This window comes from Empidonax traillii, unplaced genomic scaffold (genome assembly GCF_003031625.1).
Source record: "Empidonax traillii isolate 1590-97213 ecotype Southwest subspecies unplaced genomic scaffold, ASM303162v1 scaffold524:size468641, whole genome shotgun sequence".
Lineage (NCBI taxonomy): Eukaryota > Metazoa > Chordata > Aves > Passeriformes > Tyrannidae > Empidonax > Empidonax traillii.
Window position 1 is genome coordinate 45,306 of NW_020955717.1, and position 26,776 is coordinate 72,081.

Consider the following 26,776-nt stretch of genomic DNA (forward strand, 5'->3'; position numbering starts at 1 on the left):
TTAACTTACACATGCAAACAAAAAAAATTAAAAAAGCCCAAATGCTTATTTTCCATTGACTAGCTCAAACCAAAGCTGCTCGAAACCTGCATACAGAACGGAAGTAGGTTTTACAAATATTTTTGAGAAGTTTGAGTGCCCTCTTGTGTTCAATTGGCAAAATGCAAACCTAGTGGACTTTCCTTTCAAAATGCAGTCTTTTCCACCAAACCATTGTGGCATCATGTTCACTTCCTTTAAGAGGACTCCAAAGGATATGCTCTTGTTTTTTTAGCTAGATAGGTTTGTTTTTTGCTTGTTTTTGCTAGATATTCACATTTTGTTTTAAACAGATTATGAGATATAAAAAGTGTTTCCTCATTTATTCCAAATAGGGAATGACTATGTAATTACTTATGCAAAGTCAAGGTAAAAATGTTTTAATAAAAATATATCCATCTAACAATTTTAATATGTAAGATTTAATTGTTGAATGATTCAGAGTAAATTTCATGTGCTCCAGTCAGTGATTTTGCCAAGTCTAGTAGATTAAATAAAGTAGTAGAAATGAGGTAAGAAATAAAGCAACAGTACCTGTGGAAGTGCATATAGAAGTAATTTCAGTACCTGAGGCAGGAAGTTCCCAAAAGCTAGTGCAGGGCCAGATGGCCACTCTGAGCATTTCAACCAAAGTTCCAAAACCATGTAATTTCAAAAAGATAAGGAAAGGGATTTCTAACAGGAAATATCAGGGACTCCTGCCTTCATTCTGAGATATCAGAACAAATCTAGTTGCTGTGCTCTCAAGTTGGGAACCAAAGTTAGTGAACAGTTTTGTGTTCTCCATTCTTCACTGCTGTGTCTGAAGACAGTTCCCCCTCAAGCAGAAGAGATGATGAGAGCAAGAAAGGAGAATGAGATCTCAGTCCAAATCCAGACCATCCATTTATGATGAAACTCTGTGTGATACTGCTTTATTTTTTTATGTATGTCATAACTCACTAGACTTTTTTTCAGTGAGCTTCAGCTAAATAATTTACAATTTCTGCTAATGTAGTTTTTTCATCTGGGTTATTCTACATTTGATCTTTTATATTATTTTTAAGCCACACACCACTGTACAATTCAAAGAGCAATTGTCAGAATCTCTCCGAATTTCTTGTGCGCTGGTAATCATTACATCTGTGTATACATATGTATATGAAAGTATCGAAATGTTCAGCTTATTTGAATAAGATACAGAGTATTGGAGGGTAAAACCGGGGAAACTGGCAAGAGTCACTGCCTGACCAGGCTTGCCTCTGGTGTTCAAGTTCCAGCACACATAGGTGTGCATGAGCGAGACCCAGGATTGCAACGGCCTGACCAGACTTCTTCAGCGGATGTCTAGATGGTACTTTAAAATATAATAACATGAAATCACTACCTGCTAATATAATAATTTCTTTTCTGCTTCCTATGTGCCTTTTGTCACTCCTTTAGGTACTATAAAAAGATTCAAACATCACAGAGTGGAAGTTCAAGTGTGATAGGTTTACCTTTAACATTTAAATAATTAAAAATCTGCTATAGATTACTGTCTGTCACAGGTGGTGAGAGAGTGTGCAGGTCTTCTAATGCTACTCTGATAGACCCATAAAGAAAGAAAAATAGAGATTTTTTTTTTGTCCTCAGGATAGATATATGAATCTTTATGTTTTGTAGTTTATATATTATTTCTTAGGAACTGGATATTAATATTTCACAAAATATGGTGTAAGAGTGGTGTAGAGGAGACTTAGTCCACAAATTACCTTGCTTTTGAAAATCTGGTGTTAAAATACTGGTTCTGTTTATAGTGCATGGCATCTCAAATATTTTAATGGAAAGCTAAAAATGAGGCACATGAAAGACTTGCATTAATTTTCTCAGGAGGTAGCTCAAGATCTTAGTAGAGTAACTTGTACAATTTAATAAATACCATATTCTTTCCTCTTTTCTTTCTTTCAGTTTGCAGCTCAGAACCTGAAAATGTTCAGTCTGATCCAAAGAATTATACTAGTCTTCTGGTTACATGGGAAAGACCTCGGGTTGTATATGACACCACAATTGAAAGATTTGCTGTCTTTTATCAACAGTTGGATGGAGAAGACCAAACTAAGCATGAGTTTCTGACAGATGGGTATCAGGACTTGGTAACTTACTCTTCAAGTTTCATAAAAAGGGGTGATGGCATAACAACTCTCTGTTAATTATCTTAAGGGATTAAACACTATCTGGGAACTGAGTCAATTAAAAATTCCTTCTTTGGCTTCAGTGCACAGAAGCTGTAGTTCATCTTTTGGCAGTAAAGGCACAAAGACAATTTAAAAAACAAAAAAAACCCTCTTACCCAGAAGAGGAAAAACTCTGCAGGTTGCTGCTTTGACTTGCTTACACTGGGTTCAAATGTTTATGACCATGTCAATTACAGAGCTCAGCCATAAACCTCTTCATCAATTAATAGTGATCTGTACTTCATTGCTCACAGATGTGAAAAAATTACCTGCACAGGCATCTAATAAGATTCAATTCAATCATACTGCTCTAAATATGAAGTTACTGAATGCATCTTCCTGTTATTTTACTGATGAGATCTGTTCCTGTAACCCTCTTTGAAGACTCATAACTTATCACATATAATGTTACCTAAGCTTGTGTTCAGCACTGAATAATTATATAATTTGATATCCTCCAAACGTTAAATGTTAAAACTCACAGGATGTTTTTGTAAGTTGACCGAAGAACATTTGTGACAATAAAATATAAAAAGCATACATTAGAATACTCGAAGAAAGGAGTTTTATGGTTCATATGAAAAAAGTGTTATGAAAAAATTAATATTTTCAAATATTTGATACTTATTTGCAAGTAAATTATTAAACTTCTTTTTTTTCTTTTAGGGGGCTATTCTAAATAATTTGCTACCCAATACAAGTTATGTTCTTCAGATAGTTGCTGTTTGCTCTAACGGTCTATATGGAAAATACAGTGACCAAGTCATTGTTGATATGCCTTTAGAGGACTCAGGTAAGTGGTCTTTTGAGCTTAGTGATCTCTTTTAGCTTAAAATCTGTATTTGAAGAAGTACCTTGTTTGCAAACCAGTTAAAATGCGTGACTATCAAATTACACTAAAATGAAATTTCAAAATCACTGCGGTTAACCTTCAGCGTGTTCCTTGCTACTGATATTTTACGTAATGTAATTCCTTTTAAGCACTACCTGTAAAAGACTGCATGTTAATTTTTTTAACTCTAAGAATATTCTGAAAAACATCTATCTGATTTCAAATCTCACAAGTGTATCTCTAATCAATACAGTGTAGGGAAATAAAACCGTGTTTGGTATTATTTCTCTATGGTTCAAGCCCAAAATTAATCCACACAGCTAAATTATTAAGGAAACAAGTAATACAACCCCAATGTATTTTTTATAAGTCTGCATTAATGATTTTGAAATTTGATTTCTTATGAATACTTGGAGTTTGATTTCAAAAGACTTGTGGTGATGGAATTCCCTTGCTTCTTAATGCTGCCTCGCAAAAAATCAGAAGGCCTAACAAACAAATCTTAATGATTTCACAGCCAGATTTATTTCTTCTGTCTGCTGGTAAATATGAAATAATTTGAAACTATAGCATGAAGCTTGATTTTGCCCTTAATAATTCCTTAAATTCTGTGGAAGTTTTAGCATCAGACCCAGTTCTTAGGAAATTGAGCAAGAGCTGTGTTTTTAACTAAGAACCCTGTAATTAATCATATTTAAAAAACCAAAGACTTTCTGATCATGCAAGGAACCATTTTTTATCTAAGGGCCTGGATTTTGTTGTTTATTTTTACATTCTGTACGTGCAGTTTTACACTTACGTAAGTCTGTTTGGCTTCAGCAAAGTCCTTAGTGATGTTGTGGTGTACTTGGGAAAACAGGTAGTTTTTCATTTCAAGGGAGCCACTTTTGTTTACAGTGAAAAAGAATATGATTCTCAACAGCCTCTAACACATGAATTATGGACTAATGATGGTAACAGGCTTGTAATAGTGTGTTTTTATCTGTAGGAGGAGGACACAGCATCTGGTACAGTACATATAATTTTTCAACAAACATTTAAATTTTCTTTCAAACACAGTGCATTAAGAAGAATGCATTTTTGGAGTCTTATGCTGATATCTACCAGAATTTTCCTATTTCTCTTTAGTTTTCTAAGAATTCCACAAAAAGTTTCTGACATTCTGCCAGTAATTTCACTTTTCTGCTTACCCTTTATCCATCTCTAAAATACTATATTCCTTCACTTACTTTCCAGAATTCACTGGCTTTGTGTTTGAATAATTTTCTTGGATGAGTTCATCTACACAACCCACATCCATTTCTATATGGAATGACAAATAAGCAGAGTAGTGTTGTCATTTTAAACAGTAGTTCAACAAATCAAATCAGTGCAGTGCTGCCATCACAGTTGTAGGACCTCAGAAAATAGATACTGCAAAACAAAATCCAGTATAGATGGTATTCACAGGATAAACCACCCTTCTACTGCTACTGCTGTAACCCTGCTCTAAGGATGAGTTGCATACCACCCTGCTGTGTGCCTCCCTTTGGCAAGAAAGGTGAATTCAGAGACAGGGAGAGAGGCAGGAGCACTGGGTAAGCACTGCCTAGTACACACGCAGTGTGAGCAGATAGTGCTGGGAACAAACTCAGAAAGAGGACAACGGGAAATTTGGCAGCCTGCAGCTGGCCAGCAGTGTAGATACAGCCCCTGAGCACAGCATCCACGTTGTATTGCTGCTGAAGTCATGCAAAGCGGTGGCTTTGCATTCATTCCAGCAGAAGAAAGAGTGAAGGTCTTGCTTTAGAAGTACATACTGGCAAATTAATTTCACCTTCTAGTATATCAGCAGAAATTTCTCTTGAGCTTTGTATGCAGTTCTGACTTAAGTCTGATACTCTCAAGCCTTTTTATGCAGACACTCCATTAATTTCTTTATTGATGTTTTAAATTTTACAAAACAAAAATAAAAATGGGGGAAGTTTTTAAATAACAATTAAATACAAAAATTAGTATTTTGCATGTGTCACCAAAAAAATGTTTCTTTGGCATGCTTCCTATCTGAAGTGAACACCAGGTTATTCAGTCTACTTTGGTTCTTTTATTTTGACACTTCCGCAGTGGTATCTCTGAAAGTGTTGGATGAAGAAAATTCAGGGGAAAATTCCTCCCATGTAACTAGTATGATTCCTAAGGGTGGACAGTGCTCTATAAATAAGTTGTATAGATCCTGTGCCAACCCTGGATAAATTTTAAAATATAAAAAACCTTCATTTCTAATATTAATGTTTATTTGCATACTTACTTTTACTAATTATTTATATCTGAATTAACTGCTGCAAATTTGGCAAATATTTTTGGATTTAATTTTTAATATTCCTAATATTAAACAAGATATATATGAGAATGTAGATATCTAATGAGAAAAATTTGTTCAGAGCAACTTGCTAATTTCAACTGTAACATCAAATTGGTTTTGTGATCTGCTTTATAGATCTTGAGGCAAAAGGGGATTTCTTGGAGCTCCTGCTTGTGAATTTATGAAAGAAAGGTTATCTTCACCTTGAAGACATGAAATAAAGTTGACTCACATAAAGCATAAATTAAATCTTTCATTTTCAAGAATTACTCTCATTAAGCCAGTTTAATTAAAATGAAATTCACCACAGTCACCTCCAGATCAATTAATATTCATGTTAAGAGCTAGAGCAAGGCATGAGTCACACAGAGGCATTAGATGGGCCTTTTCCTTGAAGAATTCTGCCTTTGGGGTGGCCACTTCTAATGAGGGAAGATTCAGTACATAAATCTGGTATTTAAAAAGCTCAAGACCATTGTTTTAGACTTTTCCTTGTGAGATCCTTGCAAGAAAGTGTTTCTCATGCCTTCCTCCCACCCGGTCTGTGTGCCTCCCTTATGAAGTTGGTGAGGGCTCTGCAGGCTCTGGTAATCCAGACAAGGTTTAAACCCTCTTGTTCTCAGCATTGCTTTGTAAGAGGAAGGACCTCTCTCAGACCGTGCTCTCTGCCTCAGTTTGTGGAAGCCTCAGAAGCAATGATATGACACTGGGCAAACCACCATAGTGGAGACCTGTTCTCTTTGGGATTTTCCTAATCTCTTTAGAGTGGCAGCCTTTCATCTTGTAATACAGTATGTGTGCACACTTAGTAAAAGTCACCAGATACACTATGTCGTGTAGCTACACAACCTCCATTGAAAACTAAGGGAATTGTGTACAGAGTGTTTTAGTAAGCTTTAATAGAAGTCCAACCTTTTTTTATAAATTTTTTTATTTGCAATTAGAATTGGAATTTGAATAACTATTTAAATTAGTGCTTTGACTCTCTAAATAACATCTGTATAGCTCTAAAGGTTCTGCAGTAGTTTGTTGTGTAGTTAATACTGATGTTACTTATATATATTTGCTGACACAGGAAAGGAAAAACAAGAATGTTGCTCCCTGCTCACCTTCCTTTGTGTCAACTTCAGTTGGTGTTTATCAAAAAAACCCTATGCTGTCTCCTGCATGGCAGCTCATGCTGTCAGCAATGCTTTGCGAGGGTTTAACTATGCAATATCTTTGTAACTCATCTTTGTGATTTTAGTCCTAAAAACCACTAAGCATATATTAAATGTCTAATTCAGGGGATGCTTTTTTCTAATTTTGTACTGATAAAAGTAGAAATCTAAAAATCAATGTAATCAAAAGAAACAGGCTCTACTTGAGTTCTTTTCGTGGCATTTATTACATAAGTCAGTACAGAAATGAAAACAGTTTATGCTGTACACATTATTCTACAATTACAAATCAAACTCTTTAAACAGATTCTTTTGAAGATTTACGTTGATCATAAATGTAGGGAAATGGTTACCTTTTTTGTATTTATTCTATAATGTCTTCATCTATTTTTAACATGGACTATGAAAAGACCTCTACAAAACTTTTTAACTAATGATTTATTTTACTGAAAAATGTAAGCTATAGAATAATCAATATGTGGTTCCAGAAAAAATAAAAGAACTTGTTCATAAATCTAAATCTATGGGTTGGATTTGGAGGTTGCAGTTCCTTTTGGTTGCAGGATGTTAGTATATTTCTAAAATCTCCTGTAAATCAGAAGCTCAGCATCAGGATTAAATGTGTGTCTCTCATACTTTTGACAAATAAATTTCCTATGACCAACTAAATTTAAACAGGCTTTATAAATTCCTTAAGATTTACTGTTGTTTTTATATAAATGTATGCTAATACCTCTCTATGGAGAAAACTAGAAACTGTACTTTTATCTGGTGGGAGAGCATGTGCCCTACTGAATACTCTAGCACATTCAGAATAGTTTATTTTTTTGCTTAAGTCTGGTTAAAGCTCAACACAAGAATAGAGAACACAAAAAGAATGGATAGAATTTCTCTGTATTAGAAAAATTTTTTTGAGAAGTCTGTTGAGTATATAATACATGGCATGGGTCTACTGTGGGAAGAATTTCAAACTAATGTCTACAATATTTGATTTATATCATTGAGAAGCCAGGGAATAGCATTATCTCGTCCACCCCCTCCTTCCCTCCGCTCCCCTTCCCACCCTGTCCCGGAGCCTCCTGGGCTTCCAGGAGTCAGAGGTAAGATAATTTTTATTTATCTTACTATGAGAGGTTAATTCAGTACTTGGTAATTTATAAATGTTTGTTACAAAAGAAAAATTTATGAAGATTTTGTGCATAATTAGTCATAATTTTGTGCAGATTAGTAATAATTTGTTTACATGCTTTAATTTACAAACGAAACTGTCTGAGCTTATTATTTGGATAAACTTCATCTAGTGTATGTTGCATGTAGCATACCTCAGTTTGTTTTGAAAGGTAGACATGGGCAGACCAAAGAGATCATAGATGCCCATCTGACTTTGCAGAAATGGGAAATATAAAGATGACAACTTTATACTTGTGTATTGAGGAAACTTCATTGGGGAATTGTGGAGGAAATGCAGACATGGAGCTATGTGTGATGCTATTGTTCAAATTGTTCCCCAGAGTGAGAGTGGCATTTTCACTTAGTGCAAATCAGCCCTCAGAATATGTGCTAGCATTTGCATACAGACAGAGTGCTAGGACATTTCTTATGAAAAAGCTTTAGAAAGACTCAGAACGGGAATGGACCTTTCTGTGGACAAAAGAAGCAGTAGGATGCATTAGCTCTCTGGAAAGGTTTAACTTTCCTCACTGGAGACCTGTGCCACTTCCTACCAGAGATTTTTACATTTCTTTCAACCTGCTTTGAAGCTTTTCTTGCTGATCACCTTCGGCAGTAAGACATTAAGTTAGTAAGTACGATATTGGATTTGGCCAAAATGGCAGAGCGAAAGAAGGCAAGAGACTACTACCTCTGAATTTGGAGAGAAGGATTTTCACCTGGGCTGTAGGAGATGAATGTCTTCATCCTGTTTCAGCTGTTATTTATTTATAAAAATTAGGGATGACTCAAAAGCCTTTAGAGCAGTTTTTCAGAGAATGCCCAGTACTTGTTTATTAAGGTCTTTTTGTAGGATGTGATACAACTGTCTTCATGTCCTTAAATTAAATCAAGTGGAGTGTGAATTTGAAAGAGACCATAAGGAAGGGTGAATCTCTTTCATCTGCCCTGATAGAGGCTGGCAGCCTGCTGCACACTGAGTATAATGACACAGCTATTGCTCTAGTACCTAACTCCAAGCCTGGATGCACAAATACAGAATTTGCTGCATGACAATTATAGAACAGATCATTTTACAAAAATATGTTCAGAGATTTCAGATTAAATGCAGAGAACTAGTTGGTTCTCAAACTTACCATTTTTCTCTTTTCTGTATTTCTGCATTAAACTGTACTTTCTCATGGAAAATAAACTTGCCTTTCCCTCATCAAGATGTGGTTCCTCATCACAAAACCAACATTGGCTGCAGTGTCAAATTAGAGCCAGGCAAAACTGCTGTGTCTGAATAGGTCCTGTCTAGGTGCATCAGCATTGTTACCCTCGGTTCTCAACCCAGACGTTGGCCACTCTTCCAATCACAGTCCTATGAAACATCTTATACATGGTATCAATAAACATGTTAACTAATCAGTTGAGTCCTTCCAGAATTAATAATTCTGTCAATTTAAAATGTTCGATGATACGGTGTGTATTTTTGTTTTGTAGAGGCTGACCTCATTCCTGAACTGAATGAAACTGAAGAATATGAGGTATAGCATTCATTTATTTTTGAGAGCATTTCAAATAAATGCATTTCAACTAAATTGAAATCGTATTCTGTGAAACTCAAAACTATGTCACCAGCTGAGTGTATTATCTGCATTTATGTATACATACATATGTATGCACATATACAACCTTTAAGCTATATTTCTCCCTAGATAACTCTAGAGATACCTCAGTATTTAGTTCTCTAGGGCCAGAGATAGATTGTGAAGTAAGGGATATCACATGGGGAATTGAGTTACTTCACCTCTGGGTGAAGTCTGACAAAATTGTTTATTTAGCAGAATCAAACTCTCACCCAGTTTTAGGCTTTTTAGTTTGTTTCAAGAGAAGTTGAGTTGCTTATGATGGTCTTATCATGTAGTAAACTAAAGTAAGGGATGAAGGCAATTGTGCTGAAGAGTGCGATTCATGTGTGTCTGCTATCAGTGTGTTATTGGTTGAATAGTTATTCCAAAATTCTTGGAGGGTCATTTGCTTCTTGAACTCAAGTTAAACTTTGCAATATAGGTCTGTTTTACACAAATTTTTATGCCTTTATGATAATCTCTGAAGGCTTCATATTCGGTAATTAGGTTTCTGGTGTTCCAGCAAGGACAGAGGTAAAAATACACAATTATGATTTTAACAGTCTCTAACACCAATTTTGCAACACGGAAAATTCCTTCAGTAAGACCTATAGTTTTATCAAGTAATCCCTCAGAATTTTTAAGGAGGTTTATGACCTCAATATTTTCACTGTGTGACCCTGAGAGTAGCTCAGTGGTTAGAGCATGGTACTAATAACACCGAGTTCATGGGTTAGATCCCTGTATGGGCCATCGCTTAAGAGTTGGACTCAATAATCCTTGTGGGTCCCTTCCAGGATATTCTGGGATTTGACATGATTTAATCAAGTTCTTGTAGTTAAGTAGGCAGTCTGTGCTTAACTGTCAATCTGTTTACCCTCCCTTGCATTTGTGGACACTGACTAACCAATAATATAGTCATTTCTCTGATGTAAGCTGTGTGTCCAGATTATTATATTGTACCTGTCAGGATAGTAGCTGAGTGCCAGTGAACCTCAATTGATTTTTACTTGAATCAAGGAAGTTTGAAAGTGCAGGCATTGCCCTATAGGATGTAGATTTTCAGAAGCAAGGGCTTGTCCAGTCCAGCACGTGTTTGAGGAAACAGAGTCAAGGTGCTGCTGTCCCTACATTTAAGCTATTTAGCCTGCAGAATAAAATCCAAACCTGAGTCATGTCTGAGCTACTTGATGTTGTGTCAGTGCACTAGTACTAGTTCCTGATACAAAAAGGGACTGCAGTGTGAAGCACAGCTCCAGCCTAGTGGGTAAAGCCCTTATTCTGGTGAGGCTGGGTAAAAGCAAACAACTCCCATTTGCTGAATGCTTCAGTTAATAATATATTCCACAGGTATTTACCTTGGGCACTTTCTTTCAAAGGCTTTTTTGATTTTTTAAATTTTTTATATTCTTCTCCCTGCTGTGCCCTGTTCAGTGCAAGAGTGGATGATCTACTCAACCTAAACTATAGTGGAAGATGAGGGGTTGTTAGATTGATAACTGTGCCCCAATCTCCAGTCTCCTCAGTGTTTTCTCTCAACATTATGCTTTTGAATCAAATCAGGTGGCATTGCCACCACATCACCAAGCCAGATCTTTAAAAAAAAATAAAAAGAAAGAAAAAAAAAAAAAATAGTTGGGACTATATTTTGCTAGATACTCTGTGCTGTGTTTGCCTGTCAAATCAACTCCCTTCGGAAAGCGAAGGTGTCCTTCAATCTAGTTCGCAGAGTTATGCTTGGACAGGTTTGATTGTGATACAGGTCTAGATGGGGCACAGCACAGAACTGCAGGTGCTCCTGTGTCTAGGTCAAAGTAAAATTGCTTGCTGAGTGAGTCAGATGCTTATGTTTTTTGATTTGGAGTATGTAAAATCAGAGAGGCGATAAAAAGTTTTGAACTTAAATCCTCAAGGACTGCCTAAATCCTGAAAATTTAGGCATGTAATTTATTTTTTTCTTTTCAATATGTCCTTAAAAGTCAAAACTCTAGCACAGATTTTCCACAAAGTATCATTATTCATTGTTATTCATGTTAGGCAAACAAAGGGTCGTAATGGGGACTACAGGATGTCACTCACAACACTTGTGAAACACAGTCATGCTGACCATCCTGAAATCTTTCTCAGAAAACTCAGAAGATTCTGCAGATTTGAGAGCAGGTCATAAATATATTTTTACAAATTCTGTTGTTATTACAGTTAAATCAACATCAGGATATTAGTGCAAATCTCTAAGACATTCTGATAGCAAACCCATATTTTCATTGATGTGTATACCATATATACTGTATATTGCATATAAAGTTACATTTTATTAGGAAAGAGGTAGGGGGTTTTTTAATAAAGTAAATACTAGGTGTGATTTTTGTTTCTCAAGCACAGTAAAAGTAACATATTTAAGCAGTTGTTTGGACACAAGAGTTTTTTTGTTTGTATTGAAAATAAATAATTTTTTTCAAGAGAGAAGAGGATACCTGCCGGGGGTGGACCAGAAGAGGCCTACAGAGCGTGGAGAGAAATGAAAGGGCGCTGCAAGGAAGGCTCAGAGGAGGAGATCTCTCTGGAAGACTTTTAGCAACTTCAGCTGTGCAGAACTGCCTGGGTTAGACGGTATCTCCGGAACAACAATTATTCCTTTGTCACGACATTCTAAGTGTGGGGTCAGCAGGAATTTGTCATTTTTGTTTAGAGTTTGGTTTGGACGAACAGAGACTGTTATGATGTCGAGAGTCTCTAGGTTTATGTTTTCCTTGGGAAACAAAAGAATTTCTGGCAAGTCATTAGTAGGTGGAGGTTCAGGACTCTTGGGGTCGTCGTATGGTCCCGTACGCTCTATCGCCCGTTTCCCTGGTTGGTACGGCGAGGCTGCTGGTTATAGGATCGGGCAGTGGTTCCTCCTCCCCTGGGTAGGATGGGTTTCCCATCCTTGGTGAAGGTGGAGCGGCAGAGGCGTGCCCAGTGGTATCCCTTCTGGCATATGGGACACAGGCTCCTAGGCAACTTGGGGCTAGGATCTGCTGCGCCCGGAACGGCGGGAGCCGCACCGCTTTTCGGATGGGTTTAGCGCCTTTCAGGCGGCGGGAGGAGGGGGGGAGCGGCGCGCAGCGCAGCTCTGAAGGCTCGCAAAAGCACGGCTGCCCATATGGCAAGGGGGGACAGCTGCGCTCGGAGCGGAGTGATCCGAGAGGCTTCCCGGACCGGCTTGGAGCGGTGGCGCTCCCGCAGTGGCAACAGCTCAGAGCAGGGGGGGGTGCAGCGGCGCCACTCAGGCAGCGGCAGTGACTTACCCTGAGCGCGGTCCGGCGGCTTGGGAGCGCGGTTTTTCAGTGTGGCGACTCTCTCTTCAGCGGCACGGTTGTCCCGGGCGGCGGGGAAGGTGGCTGCCACTCTGGTGACAGCGGCGGCAGGCGGTGGCTCGGGCCGGTTCGATCGCAGCGACCGTTTCGGGACTGCTCGGGGTCAGCGCGAATCCGGAGGTGCCTCACGCAGCTGGCTTCTCGCAGCAGCAGCGACTGAAGATTTGGTGGTCAGGTCCACCAATCGCTACTGTGAGGGGGTCTTTGGGACAGACTGGACTCCGGAAATCCTCGTCTATCAGTAGCTCTAGCGAAGGGCAGTCTTCCTTAATATAAGAAAGATGAGTTGCTCCACGTTACGAGCGCCATTTATAGCAGGTTAAGGGGGGGACCTGCTACAAAACCCAGTGGCACATTTTGCACTGGGAGACGGGACACACACACAAGAGACGTGACCCACAAAATGGCAGTTTATTAAAACAAGAAGACAGCTTTTATACAGGGGAATACAGAAGGTTCAGGAATAGGGGTAGGACCCTGGCTAGGAACATCAAATCCTGAGGGTTACTGATATGGGGACTTGGAGGGATAGGTTGCTGGGGTATGTCAGGTTACTTAGGGGGAAGGGAGAGCTAGGGGAACAATAGAAGAACTGTCCTGGGTGCACGGAGAGGGGAGTTTGCTGAGGCTGCAGTGCTGCGGCCTTGTAGCTGAGCTGGTTCCCAGGCAGTTCTGCACAGCTGAAGTTGCTAAAAGTCTTCCAGAGAGATCTTCTCCTCTGAGCCTTCCTTGCAGCGCCCTTTCATCTCTCTCCACGCTCTGTAGGCCTCTTCTGGTCCACCCCTGGCAGATACCTGTTCTTTGCACAAATACTTTCTTAAGTATTCTTAAACATTTTTTTAAGACCAGCAGTTTTCTCCAGTGTTGTCTTGCTTTGCCCCTCTTATTTTATGGAGCCATGAAATGTATTGTTGCAGTTTTAGTTTTCATTTGGGTACAGAGTCTATAAACATTTTTAATTGTCTTCGGCTATGATATTTTTTCAAAGGATGAAGTTGATGAGAAGGAAACAGAGATGGGTGAAGAAACTGCAGTGGTTCCAAGCACTGACAGTACAATAAACCAATTGAGGAGAGGTTTCCAGGTGATTACATCCAGCTACAGTCAAGAAAAAATGGGGACAAATCCCAATGAAGATAAAACAAATAGATACTTAACAAGAGAGGAAGAATTGCGTAGTAAGGATAATGTTTTCAAAGCAGTTTATTATCCTACTTCTCCACCTGTTGCTGCAATTTCTGAAGAGGAAGATCATTTTTTGGAGTCCCAAACAATTACTGGAATTCCTCCTCAACTCATCGACTCCACCAAAGGCATAGAAGAAGAATACATATACCTTTCTTCAGGCACTGAACCGACAAGAATAGCCACTACTGGCCACAGTGATGAAGATTTCTTACTGTCTCCTTTTAAACCTGATGAGGAATCTGATGACTTTTGGAGTTCAGTTCCTACCACTTCTTCAGTGCAGCTGGTTACAGAGGAGACCTCCCAAGAAGATACCCTTCCTTCAGGAAGTCCAGATATAAGTGTGCACGATGTTCTTTCCCAGGGCTCCATTAAGTATGTTTCAGAAGGTGCAGCACCCTCAAGCTCTGATGAGCCTCCAAAGCATACTTCAACTGATGGATACTTATGGATTCATAATGCTACAGGTCCAGCAACTCAATCTGTTGATACATCAGCTAGCAGGCAATTGTCTCAGACCAGTTACACTGATGCTTATGTAGAGGGATTAAGGCCAGCTACAATGCCCTATTCCAGCAGCCCAGTGATTTCACAAGACACTTCAGATGCGGATTTAGAATTGCCACATTATTCTACCTTTGCTTTCTCCTCTGCTGAATTATCACCTCACTCTATCTCTTCAAGCTCTGGAGAATTTGGTTCTGCTTCTGCTGCCAGTGAGGTACTCTCTCAGACAACTCAGCCAGTCTATAATGGTGAGATACCTCTTCAACCTTCCTACAGTAGTGAAGTGTTTCCTCTAGTCACCCCTTTATTGTTTGACTCTCAGATGCTCGACACTACCCCTGCTACATCAGATAGTGATGTGACCTTGCATGCTACACCTGTATTTCCCAGTGTTGATGTGTCATTTGAACCCACCCTGTCTTCCTATGATGATGTACCTTTGCTTACATTTTCCTCTGCTTCCTCCAGTAGTAAGATGTTTCACCGTTTGTATACAGTTTCTCAGATGTTTCCACAAAGTGCTACTCCAGCTGTTGCAAGTGATAAGGTGTCCCTGCATGCTTCTTTGACGTTGGCAGAGGGTGATACATTAATACAGCCAAGCCTTGCTGAATATGCTGATGTGGTGTCACATCAGACCACTCATGCTGCTTCAGAGACACTGATATTTGGTCATAATAGAACTCACATATTTTCTCAAGTTGAACCATCCAGCAGTGATTTAAATGTGCATGTACTATCTACAATGTCTGAACTTCCTTATGCTTTGTCTGGTAATGTGGGCTCCCTCCAAAGCTTTACTGTTTCCTATGACTCTTCAGAATTTGTGCATGATTCTGTTGACATATTTCGTCAAGATCCTTTATTTAGCAGCTATAACAATGTACTGGTGCATAAATCTTCTTCTGTAATATCACAAGCTGATACTTTGCTGCAGCCTACACACTCTCTATCTAGTGACATGGATTGGTCTGAAGCGTACTCTGGTAGTGAGTCCCTTTTGCCTGATACAGATACTTTGATGGTACTTAACGTTTCTTCCTCTGATTCTGTAGATGAGATTCCATATGAATCATCTGGGTTTAGTGATGTTAATAAGATGCTTCAAAAAGGTGATGTTATATATGGAGATGAGAGAGAACTGCAAATTTCCTCCTCTTTAAGTGAAGTGTCTTCCGGTGCTCAAAGTAAAGTGATACATGAACTTTCTGCATCTGTTTCTAATGATGATGTAATTAAGCAGAATACATCTCTGCAAGAAAGTCCACTTCCTGTTTCTAGCACAAAGGGAATCCTTCCAGTGTCTTTTGCTTTTCCCACTACTAAGATATTTGATTATGATATTAGTAAACTTACAGAAAATCACCTTTCTGTTCAGCCTTTGCATGTTACAACTCCGGCCTTTGACGACACTTTGCTTAAACCTATGCTTAGTGCAAGCTCAGATCAAGCTCTCTCTGCCCCTGCTTATAGCAAAATGTTATCCTCGACTCAGCTTTACTTTTATGAGACCTCAGCTGCCTTAAATAATGAAGCGTTACTGCAGTCCTCCTTCCAATCTTCTGACGATGGCGCGCTGCTTAACACAGTTGCAGTTGCGCCTAGTGATCCAGTATTGGCTGAAAGCTCAAGGGTTCATAAAGATAGTTCTACATTTGACCAAATATTGCATCAAATGGCACCAGGTTCTGCTACAACTGAAAGCAAGCTGCATCCTACATCTTCACCTTCTGTTGCTGATATGATGTCAAACACTTTTAGTAAGCGCACAGCGTCACTTCAAGGTTTATCTGTTTCTTATGCAAGTGAGGAGTATGTTTCATCCAGTTTGTTTAACAGTGAAGTCATTCAGAAGGTTATGCCTTCATTGTACAGTAGTGATGTTTCATTCCAGCTGACCAGTTTAGAAAATACAAATGCCTTTCCCTTCCAAGCAGCAAATGCCGTAACAACTACCTTCCTAAGAGGTGATACATTACCACACATAACTACTCCTACAGACAGCCATATCTCTTCAAGTGTTTTTGAAACAAGTGAGGCTGCCAGTGTCTCTTCAAGTTCCACACTTGGTTTTGATCCTGTTCATATGCCTGCAGTTGTTTCTGTTTCTGATGTGTCCATTCATCACACTCTTCCTTTACCAAATGTACATATTTCAGTTACGGGTGTTCCTTCCAAAAGTGAGATCCCCGTAACTTTGAGTAGTTTGCTGATTCCTTCTAGAGAATCCTCTGGGTTGTCTCCCAGTATCATGTCCAGTACTGATTTGTGGCCTCCTGTAGTTGAGGATGACTACGATGAATATGATGATGGCTTCCCTGTAAGTAACTGTATCTCATGCACTTCTCATGGAGAAGATGAGGATATGGTAGTAGAGGATCAAAATACAGAGGTAAACAATAACAAGGATCAGAGTAACCTAATTATAAGCTCACATTCTGAGAAACCTGAAGAAGATAAATTTTCAACTGCTGCGTCAGACAGTCAGATAAATCATGCCATGGACAGACATAATTATACATCCATACCGTCTTTGACAGCGAGTGTGATACCTAAGAAGCACAACGACCCAAGAGTTTCGGAGAACCACATTCAGACTTCTAATGTCCAGTTGCAAAACACATCAGAGTCTAAGTCTTGGGCTGTTTTTACAAGTGATGAAGAAAGTGGTTCTGGCCAAGGTACCTCAGATAGCCTTAACGATAATGAAACTTCAACAGATTTTAGTTTTCCTGACCTTAATGAGAGAGACACTGAAGGGGCAGTTGAAGCAGGTAACTCAGAATTAACTCCTGGATCATCACAGTCATCAGCCTCATCTGTTACTAGTGATCACTCATCAGTATTCAACATCTCTGAGGCAGGTTAGTTATGGATAAGTCTAATGAATACCATGGAATGCTGTGAGGGGATACTTTTGTGCTGTAGAGAATGAGAAGGTTTATCTACAGATAATAAAAGGAGAACATAACAGTTCCAGTAGGTGGGATTAAGAAATTGTTGGGGAACAGGGGTGAATGCTCAGCTGGATATCTTGTGAATGCTACTTTTGACTACTTAAAGCTGCACCTGAAATATTCTTCAGTAAGAAGATTCATACTCTGCTTTTGGATAGATGCATTCTGTCAGCAGAAGCTGAGTGGTGCAAAATCCAAAACCAGATTTTTTTTCAGTGCTAATTGTTTCATTTTAGTTTTAAAGGTTTGAGAGGCACTTAGGTTCTCTGTTAAGTTCTCTGTACAGAGACAACTGCTGCACTTACGGAAATAACACGAGGAAAATGTGCCTTTACCAGAGGAAACATACTCTGATATTGTGTTTTAAACTTACAGCAGCACATTGTTTTTTATTTTCTAAGAGGTATTGAACAGGGAAGAAGATGCTTGTTTGATTCTGATTCATCTTAAATTTTAAAAATATTAATTTTTATTCTTACTGTGTATGCCACTTTGAGATTTCAGTGAGATGCAGAATTTTGGTGCCAGATTTGCATATTCCCAAAATAGAGCCTGATGCTCCTCTACATGTTTTTACTTACTGCAATTTTCCAATTTATTCCTCTAAAAGTCAGGAAGAGTGTTTGTGACCAGTGATTCCAAGGATAAAGTCAGAAAGCAAAACTCATAACACATTTCCTTTGTATTTAAAAATGCACTGTGGAAAATCTGAAGTATTCAGACACAAAATTTGGACTACTTCTAGTCGTGTTAGAGAATTGAAAATCCAAGAGCCAAGTCAAAAACCATCTATGATGTTTGGAAAAACAAAACAAAACAACAACAACAACAACAAAAAACACCACAACCCCCCCGCCCCGCCAAACACACACCGAAACAAAGCAACAACAAAAAACAAACAAACAAGAAACAAGGCTGAATTGGTATTTTAGAAAATAAATTGATCTTCCATTAAGTACTCACAGCACCTGTAGAGGGCAGTATCATTCAACTAAACCCACTAAGTAATGGAATCCACAAAGCATGGGAAAGTGTCGGCCCAGTCCTACAAGCAAATATAGTTATATCACATGACATCATATTACTCGTGAGCAACAGAATACTATTATGAAAAGGTGATAAATTGGCACTCTATATAGGTAGGACTAGTAGAATGTGAAAAATAGAAAATAAAATAGAGAACATATTTAAATTAGTGGGAGTCCTAACAAGATAGGTGTTACAAAACTAAATCAGTAAGTGAATTAGTTCAGTGGGTAAGTAGTTACAATTTTGTGTAAAATGCATAACATTTCTTTAAAAATAAGCAAAAATAACATCAATCTTTCAAAACCTATGTTACTAATATGAATGTTACCATAGGATACTTAGAGTTTATATAATGGGTATTATTTGAATTGTTATCAATAGTAACTCAAAAAAGATTATACAATGCTGGAGGAGGAGGAGTACAACAGGCTTATTTTTTCTTCTAGATACAATTGAAAGACACTATACAGTATCATTTCATGCATGTTATTTTTTACAATAAATGATGCCAAATACTGTCTTTTAATAAACTGAAAATTCAATTTGAGAATGTCTAACATGGTCTACTGTAAATCCAAGACATAGTGGCTTAATTAAATTATAAAGAAATGAAACAAAAATAAAAAAAGAAGAACCTCTCAGCTGAGAAATTATTTATACATTACAGTGGATTTGCCAGAAACTGATTAAATGTCTTCTTGTGACCATTACGGAAAAAAAAAATTTCATTTAAACTTCTCCCATTCTTGTAGTTGTTGATGCATAATTATTCTTGTTCTGAACTAGGACTTTCTCCATAAGACCTCTATAGCTACTTAAACCTTTCAACTTCAATTGAAAAACTAAGAGAAATCAATAGAAAGAAATATGTCAAGGATCCAAACACATCAGTTATTAGAAACAAAAGAAATCTAATATAGATGAGACTGCCTTTTCAGCCACTATCACTGGAGTGATACCGATATAGACAAGAAGCCCTGTGTTACAGGAGAAGACTGCACTTAATTAATCATAGGAGGAATCCTAATAGGATTTGGTCATGCAGTTTGAAGGAATCCTGTCATTACACTGATAAGATTGTGTTTTATGCTGTGAATTAGTCCAGATAAGCAAGTGTGACTGTTTCAGTGGGATCATATTCTGTTCTCTCATGCATACATAGAGTTTTTTCTGAAATCAATAGCAGGTACTGATCTTAACCCACTCACTGGAAACTCAGGGACAAATTTTTCAGAAGTAACTTGTGACTTCAATTACTTTGCCCACTGAGCTGCAGGATTTAAAGAGTAATGATTGATGTGGGTGTTAAGAGTGCTTTAAAACCAAGAAGACCTCTGCAAGATCAGAGCCTAGACCTTCTTGCATATGAAGTTCTAAAAGCCCCTAAACTCAAGAAAATGCAAGCAACCAGAGAGCTGCGTGGAAATCTGTACAGCATGAAGCCATTTGGTTTTTGACATCCTATTTAGAACACGTTGTTTGCTGTCTTTTTTTTTTTTTTCTTTTTTTTTCCCCAGATCCAACTCCATTCTTCCTCTGTTTTGTGTGAGAGCTTTTTATTCTTGTCGAATTGGTCTCTTGAAATCCCAATGCAGTGCAGCTGATTTCTAGACAGCAAAATTCTGCTCCTATACAGAAAATTCACTGAATTAGGACTATTCACAAAAGCAGGAAACATTCTAGAGGTTTAATCCTAACAAGTGCAAAAAGCACTTATTTCTGCATTTTAACTCACATAATGGTCACAGATCACAATAAACAGCCCAGATTGAAAAAAAAAGAATTAGTTATTGTGAGTCAAAGTTGCAGCTTTAAAGTGTTTACTTTTTAAGGTCTGACCAAGGTTAAAAATGCAGGATTGGTGTCATCCACCATTGTGGTTTTTTCTTTAGTGAAATTAAAGAATATATGGTTTTAATTTTCATACAGATTCCTATGCTCAAATATTTTGTTCAGTGAGCATTACATGGCTCACAGAAACAAGAAATCTAAGCAATATCTAAATAATAATTTGATCACCTGTAAAGGTGTAGGTAGGAAATTTAATTCTGGCACCAGTACTGCTGAGGGAGGAGGTAGACCAATTGGATTCAAAGGAAGAAGGATGTATCTATAAGACAAGTTACACAATGGGCAATGGATTAAAATAAAGAAAGCTTAACCACAATACAGCAAGCACATAAGAACTATTGTAAGAAAATTTTCCTGTTAAACTGTAAGCCAGAGAGGTGATTTGCATTATATGAGTGACAGTTTAATATAAATTCCAGTGCACATTCCAATATTGCATATTCAGATTTTTAACTCATTTGGCTTTCAGCTAATAATCAGGTGAAAATAAAAAAACTTTCTTCTGTATTTTAACAACAATCTTCTATTCTTACAAAGAGAAGTTTCCACTGCTGGAAGGCTGAATCACATAAGCTTGAATACTTTGCTTTACCCTCTATCTGCTTATTTTCTGTAAGCTGGTTTGCAAATGTATACACTTTCTGCAGTACATAGTAAGAAATAGAGGTAAGTGATATTAAGTAGGCTCATTATAAGACACATTCACTCATGCTGTGCATTTCTCAGAATTTAAACATGGACTGTTTCAATTTTCTCTGACTGCAGAGGCAAGTAATATTAGCCATGAGTCTCGTATTGGTCTAGCTGAGAGTCTGGAATCAGAGAAGAAGACAGTTATACCACTTGTGGTCGTATCAGCCCTGACTTTTATCTGTCTAGTGGTTCTTGTGGGTATTCTCATTTACTGGAGGTAAGTTGTTTTTTGGTTGATCTTTTTTTTCAGTTCTAAAGAGCTCTAATTTGAAAACTGTGATTGGCATTATTGAGCTGGTTTATACAACAGAGACTGCATCTTGTCTCTCACCATGTCTTCATATTGTTTTCAGTGCCATAAAGATGACAAAATAAAGTGGTTTCTGTCCAAAGTACTCAACTGCAATTCTTTTTGTTTGCAGAGGGTTTAACCATTGCAAATAGTTTATTTCCATACTGAGAGATCTTAGTAAACAATTACTTATGAATATTTATCTCCTAGAAGCCAAGTGACTTAACAGAGCACTGGGAAGAGCAAGAGGGAAAAGAAAAATAAATAGCATGGCATGGGGTTATTTTCTCTCTTTCCAATCCATTAACAGTTAAAAAACGTAGTTGTTGATTCAGAATGAGAATCCATAGTCCTCAAAGGGACTATATGAATAAGCAATTCATACAGTACTGTAGGAGCTTCTGTAGCTGACATTATAAGCAAGATAGAAATGGATGGGAGAGTTTAGTGATACTATAATAGTGTAACTGTTTGAAGATCACTTACTAAGTAGCTCTTATGATGTTCTGTGACTAAAAAGGTGTTCTACTTTGTGATTCTGCCAAACCAGAATTAGGCTTCCAGCCTTTCCAACCTTTTATCAGGTAACTAAGGATGTGCTTTTTGTGCACACACATGCTCAGGTTTCCTCATGGTTGTGTTTTTCTAACTTAATAAATTGATATGCCAGTAAGAAAAAAAAATAGGATAAAGAGAATTGATAAGTATAAGAAGTCATGATAACATAATCTGTGAGAGTGTGAAAATACTCTGTGTGTAATCAGTGAATGTGTGAAATACTGCAAGTTGGCCTGAGCTAAAAGCATATCAGGAATCTAGTTGGCACTATGTGGCACTGGTCCAACCCTTTGGCACTCTTTTGTTGGTTCTAAAGCCAATCTTCCTAGGGACATGTATGCTTAAGATCCCAAACCCATGCACTTTGTCAAATGTGTAAGCTCTCAGGGACAAAATGCAGCAGTGGACCAGAAGAGGGAAATAAGTTGCAAAAATTTCCTGCCACGGAGGTTCTTGCTGTTCAGTGATTGCCTGGAACCTGATCCTGTTACTGCTTCTGCTGTGCTAACACAGAAAACAGCAGTCAGGAATAGGACCTTGCTCTTAGAGGAACTGCACAAAGAAGGGGGAAGACACACCTAAACATCTCACAGAAACTTCCAGAGCTTGTTTCTTCTTCCCCAGCCCCCACTAACCCTGCTTAATCTAAAATGCAAAAAAAATATAGTGGAGAACAAGTAAAGAGACTCAGACTGCCCTTTCCAAGCTACTGACTACTGTAGTCTCCGTATGGGATGTCAGGTTTGTGCTCACTGACTTTTCTTCTAGTCTCCTGACACTGGTTTTCTGGCGGACTATCAGGGTATGTCCCACATGGGGGACAGAAAACATTTCATCCCTGAACAGACTAGACTTGAGAAATTGAGTTCAAGCTTGCTTTGTTCCAGGCAAGTGTGCTAGCGAGTCAGTGAGCAATCACTGTGGTTAAGGACACTTCTGAAAATTGATTTTGATAAATATTTCTTCTGCTTTCCAAAGTAGTAGTTAATTGTCCTAATACTTGAACAACTCATTTCTTAGTTTATGCCTAGTTTGATGCTTATACTGTCCATCCCAGGATTTCCAGCCAACCACTTGCATACTGAGAATCTTGTCATGTCTTTCATGTTACGCAACATGAATGTTCATATTTATCTTCCAAAGGGGTTCAGCCCTGATGCTAAACAGTATTTGAAATCTCTTCTATTTGCCAAAGAACACCATCCATTTAAAGACCCAGATTGTACAATTCAGTTCCAGTAATCCTACACATTACAAGCTTGTTTTTGTTGAATAACATGGTGTTCATTTTGTATTCTTTTTCTGAGAATGAACAACTCTGTAAAGCGGGTCTTTCAGAATAAAACAAAAATCCCGTTAACAATAATATCTTCTTGACTTGAACTTAATCTTTTCTGTATTTCTTGTGTATTACAAAATAAACTATGGAGCTCTTTTATTGATAATCCTCAACAAAATTCTCTTGGCATTATGATAAGACCAGTAACTATTTCTAATTTCAGGGGAATGAAACATAAAGAATATGTATTGTAGGTAGGACTTTGTAGCCCTCTTTAAAGTTGCCAAAACCCTCACCTCTTTGTAAAGCCTGGAAAAAATCAAGATAATAATTTCATTGATATGCAGTCTTTATTTAGCCTGGAAAATATTATTAGAAGGTCTGTGATATTTTTTATGGTTAGATTTATATTATTTTGAAATAATTAATGTAAGCTGTCAATGTTTCTTTCTATAATTCTTTTTTTTTTTTTTTTAATTTGGGCCAATTATTTTCACTTATTAAAGTTCATAAAAATTTTATGTTTTCAAGAAGTTACTCTATATTCCTTTTTCAACAGTAGTCCAAAAAAAAAACAGCATTGGTATATCCTAGCTGGTTATTTGAGTGAATATTGCTTTGGGTTGTTTCCACTATTAACTCCTAAAATGAATATGCAAAAGGTGTGTTATTTGGTTTAAAAAAACAATCGCTACGAAGAGCAACAAGTTCTAGACTCTCAAGGTTAAAGAAAGGCAAAATTATTTTGTTCTTCACTTGAATGACTTGTATTAGAAAAATAATTCTGTACCATCTGTTGTTTGGGTTTTGGTTTTGGGTTTTTTTTTACATGAAATTGTTAATCAGCACTTGAGGAAATTCCTCAATCTCTTCGCTATGCCATTAGGCACAGTTTTAATCTTTGTTTGATAAAATATTCATTTCTCTAACAGGGATGAAAACTTCTAATGGCAATATTGTCAGAGATTGACTAATTGCCAGTAGGAAAATATACAATTTTGAACTACTCTGTTTCTGTATATCTTTTGTAATTCAAGCAACTTTCAAGCAATTTAATTTTCCTTTCATTTCTTCAGCATGAGTAAGATTACAGTGGAATAAACAAGGAGATTCTTTTGCCTGTTTAACGGTCTTGTTGTCCAGATAGACTTTTTTTAAAGCTTTAGAGAGAATTTCCTGTCCAAATCTAGAATTTATCCATCTTTCTCAGTATCTGTCTACTTGACTGAGTCCTTGCAGCAGAGATGCAGCAGAAATATTTGAAAGTACTTGCTCTATTCTTTTCTGGATGGCTTCATTTTTCTTATCAGTTTTATAATGGTCACTGTAAGAAGAGCTTGGATAATAGTAAAATGGTAGCAGTTATCAGCAAGAGTTGTACCATTCACAATTCTTTTGCAGTGAATATATTTGAATTTTAGTAAAACACTAGCTCTAGTAACACTAACCACAAACTGCTAATGCACTTACAGCTCCAGTTGTATTTGTAGATTTACTGAATATCAGCTGACTGCCATCCAGGCTCTTAGATATCTCATGACAGCAACACAGCAGAAGTTACCAACCTGTTGGCAGACAACACCCTGAGTAGCCATTTAACTTTTAATTTTTCTCTACCACCCCGTATCTTTAAAAGAGAGCTGTCAGAGAATATTCATTTCCTTATTCATTATTTGAACTGATGCCTTGAGTCCTGTGATAAGGTTATGGGAACAGAGCTGAGAACCCTCTCTAAGGATTATTAAACTTGCACATGCAGAGACACTAAAATCAGATATTTAAATTCACAAAAGCCACACTCATCCATCCATGAAGGAAAAACGTTTCAATGATGTGACATCAAATTATAAATAAAAGTGTTGATAAAATCTGAAAATTAAAATTCCAGCTGAGAAGCAGATAAAAGTTAATTGTAATCATTTAAAAATTGAATAGTTGGCATCATTGGGTCCATTGATGATCCATTTGAACATCCTTTGGCTCTATCAGATCTTTAAATCACCTGAACATTTTAAAAGTAAATTCAGAGAAGTGTTTGAGAATGCTTATTGGTAGAAAATCCTGTGAGCTCAAAAGAAGTTCTCAGAAAGAGAAGTAACTGCCTCTAAGACCATTCTTGACGAGCAGTGGATGTGCAAAGACATCCTCTCACAGATGCCTCTTGACTTCCAAGGTTTCAGCCCTTCCTCAGTCCGTGCAGCAATGAACACCCTGCACATACGCACATTCCCATACACAGACAGTGCCGTGCTCTTTGCTTGCCTCAGTGACAATCCCAGTTGAGCTCTGAGCAGTCTCTGCTCTGGGGGGAGAAGTAGGCAGATATCCTCAGCCAAGGGCAAGGGGTCCAAATGCTGGAAAAACTATGTCCTCCACAATCTGAGGTTTATCTTGTCCAAAGTTCCCATTGAAGTGTTCATGCAGATCCAGTGTCCCTCCTGTGAGACGGAAGCACTGCTGCTGCTTCATGCCTTCCTATACAGATCCAGACACTATAATTAATTCAATGGCTTAGCACCATCTCCATATATAAAGTGTGTGATCAAAGAAGTACTGTGTCTCAATTACAAATTACAGTTTTAGGTTGAAGATCTAAATTCTGTGATGAAAGGTGTAAATTAAATAATCAGTTTAACATTGAGTGATGGGACCTTTGTCTGGAAGTTTGAAATAGTCATCACTTTTTTCATTAACAAGAAGTGATAATTAATGATATGTGGATATTAGCATTAGGTTTAGTCATGAAGACTTTCACTGCTGATGCAGAAGCAGATGGAGTGCCTATTTATGAGTCTTATTACAGGTTAAGTCAACTGCTATGAATTTGTCTCTCAAATGTGCTAAGGGTGTAATTTATTTTCAGCCACAATTAACTTGTTAAAGATTAAAAATACATTGGCTCAGTGAAGGATAATAAGTGTATGGGATATTATGAGGACATTTTAAATGCTGCTTTAGATGTGAAAGCAATTATGCTAATTAATTCCTTATAGCTCAATCTTTTCTCAAGCAAGGAGGTGACAAAACTCTGTAATGTTAGCCCATAAACTTTAGGTATGATCATTGTTCAAAAGCAGTAGATATTTGGGGAAGGACACTTTTTGAGTTTGGTGCTTTAGCATCAGGCTGGTTGATATGTTTGGTTGTCCATCCTGAATATGTTCTTGGTCTACATCCAAAATTGCCATTTCTAAGTAAAACAAGCTACGTAAGAGATAGCATTGCTCTGAACTTCTCATGCAGAGCCAAAACTTCTCTGCAAACATCACAAATATGCTTTTAGAGGATTCTAGCTTCAAATTACTTTGTCACATGAACCACCAGAACTATTTTGCATGCCACAGTTTTCCCTTTGATGTAACTGTCCACTTTTTCTTTCATTGTAAGAGAATCTATATTGTACACAGATAAAAAAATCCCTAGATTATAGGCATGTTTTCCAGAGGCTTAATTCAAATAAGCTTACCAAATTCTTTATTATCTTCATTAATGTTCTGAAAAGAATGACAACAGCCACATGTTCCCTATCTATTTCTCAAAGTATCTTCAAAATTTATTTTTGTTTATAACTGTTATATGAGGTAGTTTGTCACTGCAGTGATACAGGGATGGTACAGAATTTAAAATTAGTGATTACACAAAGTAGCAATCATACAAAGCTTCAGCTTTGAAGAAGCAGAATCTCTTAAATATCAAATGAGATTAATATTTTTGTG

At 37.6% G+C, this 26,776-nt stretch overlaps 1 protein-coding gene across 1 annotated transcript in view; it reads left to right on the forward strand.

The window, feature by feature from the left end:
• PTPRZ1 (protein tyrosine phosphatase, receptor type Z1) overlaps positions 1-26,776 on the forward strand; it is an 82,707-nt gene that overhangs the window by 31,589 nt on the left and 24,342 nt on the right. Inside the window, exons 9-13 of the mRNA XM_027897004.1 lie at positions 1,969-2,153; positions 2,901-3,027; positions 9,223-9,266; positions 13,695-17,265; positions 21,004-21,148. Coding sequence (XP_027752805.1) covers positions 1,969-2,153; positions 2,901-3,027; positions 9,223-9,266; positions 13,695-17,265; positions 21,004-21,148 — 4,072 coding nt within the window. The remainder of the gene's footprint in view (positions 1-1,968; positions 2,154-2,900; positions 3,028-9,222; positions 9,267-13,694; positions 17,266-21,003; positions 21,149-26,776) is intronic.